The 10,530-nt window shown below is 69.8% G+C and overlaps 1 protein-coding gene across 1 annotated transcript; it reads left to right on the top strand.

Moving 5' to 3' along the window:
• Window positions 1-3,410: 3,410 nt before the first annotated feature.
• PDE1B (phosphodiesterase 1B) lies at window positions 3,411-8,981 on the top strand. The gene is made up of 15 exons (XM_072847240.1): window positions 3,411-3,430; window positions 4,363-4,476; window positions 4,570-4,755; window positions 5,204-5,270; window positions 5,597-5,713; window positions 5,827-5,967; window positions 6,444-6,544; window positions 7,232-7,357; window positions 7,443-7,544; window positions 7,644-7,764; window positions 7,872-7,953; window positions 8,044-8,170; window positions 8,319-8,455; window positions 8,685-8,798; window positions 8,879-8,981. Exons 2-14 carry the CDS (start codon window positions 4,373-4,375, stop codon window positions 8,780-8,782), a joined length of 1,509 nt encoding a protein of 502 aa, XP_072703341.1. The 5' UTR covers window positions 3,411-3,430; window positions 4,363-4,372; the 3' UTR covers window positions 8,783-8,798; window positions 8,879-8,981.
• The last annotated feature ends 1,549 nt before the right edge of the window (window positions 8,982-10,530 follow it).

The raw sequence follows: 10,530 nt of genomic DNA, 5'->3' as shown, positions 1-10,530 counted from the left end.
AGCCCATGGGGACCGTGGGCACGGGTGGCACCCACCCGGCGGCGTGACGCAGCCTGACCCCTGCTCCCGTTGCCGGGTGGTGGCCGCCCCTTGTCCCCTGGGGGTTCCAGCTCCATCCGCGATGGGCGAGTGACACAGGGGTCCCCCGTGGCTGTGCCACCAAGGGTGGGTGTCCCTGAGGGTGGGTGTCCCCAGGGATGGGTGGCCGGGCGCAGGAAGGTGACGGCCGCCTTCCCCAAGGTCACATTCCCTTGCAGCTCGCCGCGCTCGGGAGCTTCGCTCTGGCTTTGAACGTGACGTCTGGCCGCCCCCCCGGTCCCCCTCGCTCGCTCGCTGGCAGCCGTCACCGTCACCTTGGCCGGGGGACACGGTGGCCCCCACCCACCGAGCCAGGTCCGGTTGCTGCACCAGGGCGAGGCGTGGGCGTGCAACAGCTGTCTGCGCCCTTGCACGCTTGCACGGACCTGCGCTTGCTCGCGCGCGCTCTTGTTTGCGCGGGCACCTGCGAAGAGCCGCGTGCGCGCTTGCACGTGCACGCACACGCGTGCGGATGTGCGCACGCGGGTGGGCTCGTGCCTCCATTTGCACGCTCGTCGGCACACGGGGGTCTCCAGCGCCCGACCCGTGCGCACACGCGTGTGCGCAGGCTGCTGCCCGCCGTGCGGCCGGGCCGGGGCGATGCTAACGAGGCTTGGGAGGTCGTTAGGTGCTGGGAGGGGTGGGGGGGGTGAGCGCAGGGGCCGTGGGACACAGAGGGGGACACCGGGGGGGACCTGGGGACGCTTCCGGGGCCTGAGCCCGGCTGCGGCGCGGGTCCCTTGGCGCGGGGCGGTGGCCGTTAATTAAAACAAATTGCAATCAGCCGGCAGGAAATCCCGCAGGAGCCGGGGCTGATGCCAGCCCTCGCCAGCCCTCCCTGCCCTCTCCGCTGCCAGCGCCCCGTGTCCCCCAGCCGTGGGGACCCAGTGGCTTCGTCCCCTGCCAGAGTGCTGGGGGGGGTCCCCTTGTCCCCCGCCCGCGGTGACCAGGAGCCCTGTCCCCACGTGGTCCCACGGCCCTGCTGGCCCCGGCATTCCCAGCGCTGGTGCTGGTCCCTCCTGGGCTGAGCGGGGTCATGGCACTGTCCCCTCCTGGGGACCGTCACCTGGGTTGGGGACGAGTGCCGGCATCTCCTGGGTCACTGTCGGTCATGTCCTTCCCGCGGGGTTTTGTGACGCTGGTGGCTGTCCCCAACGCCGGGGGACAGGGGACACCGTGTCTCCTCTCGGCTGGTGACCCGCGGGTTTTGGGGCTGGTCCCCAAGGAGCCAGCGTGGTGGGGACCCCGTGGCCCTGGGGTCCCTGTGTCCTCCCTCAGCCCCCCCCCCCCCCCCCACTGTGCCTCAGTTTCCCCAGGGGACAGAGTTGGTGGGGACAGGGTGGCTGGGGGCTGGCTGGCAGGGACACGCACGACCCCGTGTCACCTGCACGGCCGTGCCCAGACCCGTGTGGCGGGTCCCTCGTGCCCGCTGCCAGCTCTCGTTAGCGCTAACGAGGTGCAGGGCTGCCGGGAGCCGCCGGCCGCAGCAGCCGTACAGAAGCCGCCGCTGCGTCGCTCCCCCGGGGTTTTCACTCGGGGCTGTGACCCGGGTGACGTTCCCGTGTCTGGCCGCGGGGACACGGGGTGACGGAGCTGGGGACGCCGTGTCCTGCCGCAGGGGTCAGCCTGGGGCCGGCCGCGGGAGCAGCGCGGGGGGGCCTGGCCTCTGCCCTGGGGGGCTGCGTGTCCCCGTCCCACGGGACTGTCGCCGCGTGCTGTCCCCCTCCCCACGGTGGGGTTTCGGGGGCACCCCGAGGTGTCCCCCACCCAGAGCCACGGGCTGGGCCAGCAGCGTCACGGGAAACCGCTGGCGGTGGGGACAGGTGCCACTGGCCTTGGGGACCATGTGCCCAGGTGGTGAGGACCCAGTGGGTGCTGGGTGGGCAGTGATGGGGACCAGTGGGTACCGATGGGGACCTGTTGGGTGCTGGTGGTCACTGATGGGGGCCCGTTGGGTGCCAGGTGGCAGTGATGGGGACCCAGTAGGTCCCATGGGGACCCGTTGGGTGCCAGGTGGCAGTGATGGGGACCCAGGGGGTATTAATGGGGACCTGTTGGGTGCTGGTGGCAGTGATGGGGACCAGTGGGTTCTGATAGGGACCCACTGGGTGCTGGTGGCAGTGATGGGGACCATGGGTACCGATAGGGACCCGCTGGGTGCTGGTGGCAGTGACAGGAACCTGGTGGGTGCTGGTGGCAGTGATGGGGACCCAGTGGGTGCTGTGTGGCAGCAATGGGGACTAGTGGGTGCTGATGGGGACTCGTTGGGTGCTGGTGGAAGTGATGGGGACCTGCTGGGTGCCAAGCAGACACCAATGGGGACCAGTGGGTACCGATGGGGACCCGGTGGGTGCCGGTGGCAGTGACAGCGAGGCCTCTGGGAGGGGACAGGGTGGCCGGAGGGCTAAGCCAGACCAGGACAGGGACCAGCGTCCCACCAGGGGCCAGCAGCTGCCCTGTGTCATCCCCCCCATCCCTCGCCCCCGCCCGGGGGACGCTGGCGGAGCCCTGGGTGGCCGTGCCAGCCCGTGCCAGCCGGCGTGCGAGCAAGGCGGCTGCAGCGGGAGACATGGCTGCGGAGGCGGCGCTTCCCCGGGCAGCCAGATGGGATTCCCCCTCCCCTCCCCGCCGCCGCCTCCGCGCCCCCCGCCACGACAGACACACGGACACACAGACAGATGGTCGGGGGCCGGCCGGCTGCGGGCACACGCGTGTTCAGGCGTGTGGCAGACGGGGAGGGCTTGCCCCGGGGCGGGGGCTGGGGAGGGGAGCGTACCTCCGTGCGCACGTGTGTGCGTTGGTGGAAAGGTGTGCACGCGTGTGTGCGTGCGTGTGCGCTGTGGGCGGGTACCCGCAGGTGCGGGCGCACATGACGCGTGTGTCGCTGTGCCGAGTGTGCATGTATGTGCACCGTCCGTGTGCATGTGTGGCGCACACGCGTGTGCGTGCACGCGTGCGTGCCTGTGTGCACGCACCTTGCACGTGTATTCGGGCACGTGTGCGCGTGCACGTGTGTGCAGGCATGTGCGCACACGCATGGTACGTGTCCGTTCAGGCATGTATGTGCACACACACGCGTGTGCACGCTTGCTGCGTGCACACATCTGGGTGCTCCCCCTGCTAGGGCTTGTCCCCACGCCTCCCCAGGGCCCCCCGCCCCGGGACACTGCCGTGTCCCCACGTCCCTGTGTCCCACGCGGGTGTCGCAAGCCGGTAGGGTGAGGGCGGCCGCGCTGGGCTCCTGTCCCCGCGTCCCCACGCTGCTGGGGCACCCGTGGGTGCCGCTGCCGCCCCCCGCCACGGCAGAGCTGGTGACGCTGTGCGGGGCCCACCTGCGGGGCCCCATCCTGCGGTGAGTCCCCGTGGACCCCTGGCCCCTCGGCACCCAGCGCAAGGGAGGCTTCTGGGGGGGGGAAACTGAGGCACGGCAGGGGGAGGCTTCTGGGGAGGGGAAACTGAGGCACGGCAGGGGGGAGGCTTCTGGGGGGGGGGAACTGAGCACCCTGACCCTGCTATGGGTCCCCAGGGTGCAAAGCCACCCCACCACGGAGCCCCCCACCCCAGGCTGTGCCCCCCCCTTTCCAGTTTTGTCCCTGTTCCCAGGGCCGTCCCAGCTGCTCCCGTGGCCCCGCTGACCCGGCGGGGACTTTGTCCCCGGTGTCACCCAGGGCCCCGCGTGGGGCGGGGAGCGCCGGCGCTCCCAGGAGGGTGACGCGGTGGGGACAGCCACCCTCCGGGCTGGGGACAGGGTGACCCCGGGGCTCGGGGTGGCGGGGGGGAGCCCTGCGGCCTTTTGGGTTTCTCCAATGTGGGGAGGGACACCCACCACCCTGCCCGCACCCCTGCCCAGTTCCCACAGGGGGGTGCCCCCTCCCCAGTCCTGGGTGCTGGGTGCTGCGCTCTGGGTGCTGGGTGCAGGATGAGCTCTGGGTGCTTGGGTGCTGTGTAGGTGCGAGCTGAAGGGTTTGGGGAGCAGGATGGGCTCTGGGTGCAGGGTGTTGGGTGCTGTGGGGTCAGCTCTGCCCACCGGCTGCAGGGTGCCCCCCGCACCCCCCCAGCCATTCTGTAGCCGTGCTCCCACCATCGCTCCGGGGGGGGTCCCCTCGGCCGGGTGCTCACCACCCCGCACCCACACGGCACGCACACGCGCGTACCGTCCACGCGTGGCGGGGTGGGCGCATCCACCCGCAGGGCAGCCGGGGACCCCCCGCTGCTGCCCCCCCCCCATCCCCTCGCCACCTCCAGCCCCGGGGGGGCCCGGTGACGCTGCCCGGGTGCCCGCAGGCTGCGCTACATGGTGAAGCAGCTGGAGACGGGCGAGGTGAACGTGGAGGAGCTGAAGAGGAACCTGGAGTATGCCGCCTCGCTGCTGGAGGCCGTCTACATCGACGAGACGAGGTGCGGGCAGGAGCCGGGGGGCACGGGGTGGGGGGCATGGGGGGGATGCCCACCCTGATGCCGTCCCCCCCCTCCCCTGTTCCCATCCCGCAGGCAGATGCTGGACACGGAGGACGAGCTGCGGGAGATGGGTTCGGACGCGGCGGTGCCCTCGGAGGTGCGGGACTGGCTGGCGGCCACCTTCACCCAACAGGCGCGGGCCAAGGGGCGCCGGGCGGAGGAGAAGCCCAAGTTCCGTAGCATCGTTCACGCCGTCCAGGCGGGCATCTTCGTGGAGAGGTGGGTGCTGGGTGGGGGGGGGCCAGAGGAGACGTGGCTGGGTTGGAGATAGGGGGGTGGGAGCGTGGTCTCTGGTGGGTTGGGGCTGTCCTGTGGCACCCAGGGGCTGTGCCTGGCACCCAGGTGGGTCCCCCGGCACCCAGGGACTATTCCCTGCACCAAGGTGGGTCCCCAAGCGCCAGGGGCTGTCCCCCAGCGCCCAGGTGTGTCCCCAGCGCCCAGGTCTGTCCCCAGCACCCAGCTGAGTCGCCAGCACCCAGGTCTCTCTTTTGCCCCCAGGGTTTGTCCCCTGGCACCCAAGGTCTGTCCCTGAGCACTCAGGTTGATCCCTGAGCACCCAAGTGGGTGTCCAAGCACCCGGGTCTGTCCCCCAGCACCCAGGCTGTCCCCCAGCACCCAGCTCTGTCCCCAGCACCCACATCAGCCCTGAATCCCCCTGCCCTTGCAGGATGTTTCGCCGGACGTACACGGCCGTGGGGCCCAGCTACTCCACCTCCGTCCTGAACTGCCTGAAGGTACCGTGGGGTGCGGGGGGCACCCCCATCCCCTCCCAGGGACGCTGCTGCCTCTGCCGGAGTCGGCCTGGGATAGCTGGGGGAGATGGCACCCAGCGCCGCTGGGCATGGGTGGGCATCGCCTGGCATCACCGGGCATCACCTGGAATTGCTGGGCTTCAGCAGACGTTGCTGGGCGTCCCCGGGCACGGCTCAGCATCCCTGGGCACGCCTGGGCTTCACCGGGCATCCGTGGCATTGCTGGGGGTTGCCCGGCATCGCCGGGCATGGCTGGGTGTCAGCGGGCATTGGGCTTGCGCTGGGCTAATGCCCCCGTCTCCCCCCAGAGCCTCGACCTGTGGTGCTTCGATGTCTTTGCGCTGAACCGGGTGACGGACGATCACTCCCTGAGGACCATCGTCTTCGAGCTCTTCACCCGACACAACCTCAACAGCCGCTTCAAGGTACGCCCGTGATCGTGCCCACCCGTGGGTGCTCCCCGGGGCCGGGTGCCTGGCACGTGCTGGTGGCTTTGCACGCGCGAGCGCATCCGCGAGTGCGTGTGCCCGCGCCGCAGATCCCCGCTGTCTTCCTCACGACGCTGCTGGACGCGCTGGAAGCCGGCTACGGGAAGTACCGGAACCCCTACCACAACCAGGTCCACGCCGCCGACGTCACCCAGACCGTCCATTGCTTCTTGCTCCGCACCGGCATGTTGGTACGGGGGTCGTGGGGTGTGTGTGGGGGTCCCACGGGGGTCGTGGGCCGTGTCTGGGCCCTGGGCCGGTGCCCGGTGCCGGTCTGGCTGGTCCAGGCGATGCTTGTTGCCACGGAGACGGCGCCACCTAGTGACTACGCTGTCGCCATGGAAACGTCACCAGGATGATGGGGGGACGACGGGGTGACCCCCGGCTTGGGGAGACGGGTGGGCACACGTGGAACGACACCTGGCACATGCGTGCGCCCACAGGGCTGTCACGGTTGTCACACGCACACACTCGTGGCCTGTCACACGCGTGGCCGTGACAGGCGTGCGTGGCCGTGTAAGCGTGTAGTCACACGCAGTCGTGCAAAAACACCCACCCCCCCACACACACAGAGAACCCCACACCCATTCGGCCCCGTGCCCCTCGTGGGGTGGCACTGGAGCACCCGGTGCCCGTCCCTGTCCCCCTGACGCCCGCGTCCCCCCAGCACTACCTGACGGAGATCGAGGTCCTGGCCATCATCTTCGCTGCCGCCATCCACGACTACGAGCACACGGGCACCACCAACAGCTTCCACATCCAGACCAAGTGAGGGCGGGTGGCACGGCACGGGTGGCACGGCACGGCACGGGTGGCATGGCACAGTGCAGGTGGCACGGCACGGCATGGGTGGCGTGGCATGGCACGGCACGGGTGGCATGGCACGGTGCAGGTGGCGTGGCATGGCACGGCATGGGTGGTGTGGCACAGCATGGGCAGAGCAGACAGGGCTGGGGACCCGTTATGGGGACACATGGGACACTGTGGGGCATGGAAAGGACTGAGGGGTACCCTGGGGACACCCAGGGCCACCGATATGGCTGGGATACAGATGTGGTGGCACCCTGGGGACACCCAGGGCCACCGATACAGCTGGGATACAGATGTGGTGGCACCCTGGGGACACCCAGGGCCACCGATACAGCTGGGATACAGATGTGGTGGCACCCTGGGGACAACCAGGGCCACCGATACGGCCGAGATACAGATGTGGTGGCACCCTGGGGACACCCAGGGCCATTGCTATAGCTGGGATACGGATGTGGTGGCACCCTGGGGACACCCAGGGCCACTGCTATGGCTGGGATACAGATGTGGTGGCACCCTGGGGACACCCAGGGCCACCGATATGGCCGGAATACAGATGTGCTGGCACCCTGGGGACATCCCTCTCCCCAGGGGGGGCTTAGCCTGCCTCCCGCCGTGCCAGGGCCCCACTGTCCCCTCCGTCCCCAGGTCGGACTGCGCCATCCTCTACAACGACCGCTCGGTGCTGGAGAACCACCACATCAGCGCCGTCTTCCGCATGATGCAGGACGACGAGATGAACATCTTCGTCAACCTCACCAAGGACGAATTTGCGTAAGGTCCCTGTCCCCATCCCCGGGGCTGTCCCCAGCCGGGACGTGGGGCCCTGACGGCATTTCCCCCCCTCCCCGGGGCGCAGGGAGCTGCGGGCTCTGGTGATCGAGATGGTCCTGGCCACCGACATGTCCTGCCACTTCCAGCAGGTGAAGTCCATGAAGACGTCCCTGCAGCAGCTGGAGCGGTGAGTACGGGCGCCTGCCCGGGTCGGGGTCCCGGTGACGGGGGGCGGGGGGGTGTGTGGTTTTGGGGACGAGCCTCAGTGCCGGGGTCCCCTCCCCAGGATCGATAAGTCCAAGGTGCTGTCGCTGCTGCTGCACGCGGCCGACATCAGCCACCCCACCAAGCAGTGGTCGGTGCACAGCCGCTGGACCAAAGCCCTGATGGAGGAGTTCTTCAGGCAGGTAGGGCACCCGCGTCCCCGGGGACAGGCGGTGGGACACGGGGACCACTCCTTGGGGACACGGGGACCGCCCCTTGGGGACACGTCTGCCTTGCCTTGCCTTGCCAGGGAGACAAGGAGGCTGAGCTGGGGCTGCCCTTCTCGCCCCTCTGCGACCGCACCTCCACGCTGGTGGCCCAGTCCCAGATCGGTGAGTGGTGGTGGGTCCCTGTCCCCAGCCACCGGCCCCGCCGTGGGCAGGGGGTGTCCCCACCGCCGCCGTGTCTCTCCCCCACCACAGGCTTCATCGACTTCATCGTGGAGCCCACCTTCTCGGTGCTGACCGATGTGGCCGAGAAGATGGTGCTGCCGCTCGCCGAGGACGGAACCAAAGCCAAGGGCAACCCGGCGGCCAGCCAGCAGGCCAGGTCGGCCGCGCCGTCCTGCCTCAGTTTCCCCTTCCCCATGGGGAGGTGGTGGGGCTCAGCCTGGGGCTGGGGGGCACCCACTTATTTTGGGACCTGGGAGGTGGCAGTGGTGGCTCTGCCGTGCTCCCAGCTGTCCCCGTCCCCGCAGCTCGCAGTGGCGGCAGCCGTCCCTGGATGAGCACCTGGAGCTGGGGGACATCAAAGCTGACCTGGCCGGCTTCCGCTCCACCTGGGCCAAGTACATCCAGGAGAACAAACAGAAGTGGAAGGAGCGGGCGGCCAGCGGTAGGTGACAGCCACCGCGGCCACCGAGGAGGGGATGGGGACCGTCACTGGGATGCACGGGGCCAGGTCTGGGCCGAGCAGCCCTGGGTGGGGAGGTGGCCCAAGCACAGGGTGGGTGGCCCACAGACTTGTGAGGTGGGTGACACGTGGGGGGGGGCACACGATTTGTGGGGCGTCTCAGCCCCCGTGGGTGGCTGGAGTGACCCCCCAGCCCTGTGTCCCGCCGCAGGCATCACCAACCAGGCGTCCATCGAGGAGCTGTCGCCCTGCGAGGAGCAGCCGCCCGCCGTCCCCGGCCGGCACAGGCAGAACGGGGACGTGGAATAGGACCGGGAGGAGCGAGGTGGGCGTGGGGGGGGTCCGGGGGGCAAAGGGGGTGGGGGGCATTGGCGGCATCGCTGTGACTGTCCCCCCCGACGGCAGGTCCTCGTCCAGCCGAGTGACGCCGTCTCGCCCAAAGTCTTCGACGCCATCGAGTTCAGCACCATTTGCAGGGAAGGAGCCGCCCGGGGCTGCACAAGGACTCGTGCCAGCCTCCGCGCCGGGAGCATCCCCGGGGCCGGCAGCCCCCCAGCCTGGCCAGCTCCGGCTGCCCGTGCCAAACTGGCCGCCGCGCCGTGTGGCCTTGGGCCATGGGTGACGGTGATGCCGACCCTCTCACTGCCACGCCGCTGGGTTTTGTCCTTATGGCTTTTTAAGAAAAGCTTCTTCTCGCCCCGCTGGGGAGCCGGGTGCTCGAGGGGGGCTGGGGACAATGATGGTGGCGCTGGGGACAGCGGAGGACCAAGGGATGGGCACGCTGTCACCCCAAGGGCCACCGCGATCTCCTCTGCTCCAGCTGGGTCTATCCGGCCACGCGGCGATGGGTGGCCCCAAATGTCCCCCTGCGCTGTCCCCGTCCCGCCCCAAGCGTCCCTGTCCTGGGATATGTGTCGCTATGTCACTCCGGGCCAGGGACACGTCCCTGTGGGCTTCCCCTTGGGGTCCTGCCCCACGTGGCGTGGGTGAGGCTGGGAGGTGCGGGGGGCAGCGAGGTGGTGATGGGGCAGCGTCTGCAGGGCCGGAGCAGCGGTGGGAGCTGGAGTTGGGGCAGGATTGGGCCCTGAAGTGGCAGCGCCAGCCCCTGGCTCCAGTAGCCCCTGGTTGCTGGCATCCCCCAGCTCCAGGCTCCCTCCAGCACCTTCTGGCTTCGGTGTGCTCCAGCATCGCTGGCTCCAGCGTGACGCCAGCATCCTCCAGCTCCAGCATGCCCCCGGTATCCCCCCCCGGCTTCCTCCGCCCTGGCATGCCTCCAGCATCCCGGCTCCGGCGTGCCTCGAGCATCCTCAGCATCCCGGCTCCGGCGTGCCTTGAGCATCTTCTGGCCTCCCGGCTCGGGCGTGCCTTGCGTATCCTCCGGTATCCCGGCTCCGGCGTGCCTTGAGCATCCTCAGCATCCCGGCTCCGGCGTGCCTTGCACATCCCGCGGCATCCTGGCTCTGGCGTGCCTTGAGCATCCTCCGGCATCCCGGCTCCGGCGTGCCTCGAGCCTCTTCCAGCTCCGGCATCCTCCTGCTCCGGCATCTCGGCTCTGGCCGCCCTGCCCCGCTGTGTCCATCGCCCAGCGCCCGGCCGCCACGGCACGGCCTGTCTGTGTTTGTACTTTTCTACCCTGCGGTAACGCATCGTGTCCCCACTCGGTCGCTGCTGGCAGAGCTCCACCTCGCGCCTACCCACACACGCATGTGAAACGAAGCGCCGCCGCTAACGAGCAATTAATAAACCGTACGTCACCACCAGCCCGGTTCCCGCACTCATCCTGGGCGTTGGGGACCCGGCTTGACCCCAGCGGGAGGTGGCGGTGGTTGGGGGGGCCAGGACGCCTGGGTCCCTCCTGGGGTGGGACAGGGCCACGGCCTGGGGCCGGCTGGGAGGGGGACAGAAGGGGGGGGCATGGCTGGATGGGACCCCCGGGGTCCCGGCCCCCCCTGTGTCCCCCCGTCGCGCAGGCAAGGAGGAGGCAGCGGGGAGAAGGGATCCCTTTAATACCGGCTGAGGCGGGGGGGTCCCCGCGCCCACCCAGGCGTGTGCACGCG

This window comes from Ciconia boyciana, chromosome 27 (assembly GCF_034638445.1).
Source record: "Ciconia boyciana chromosome 27, ASM3463844v1, whole genome shotgun sequence".
Classification (NCBI taxonomy): Eukaryota; Metazoa; Chordata; class Aves; order Ciconiiformes; family Ciconiidae; genus Ciconia; species Ciconia boyciana.
This window is presented reverse-complemented; position numbering and strand designations above follow the sequence as displayed.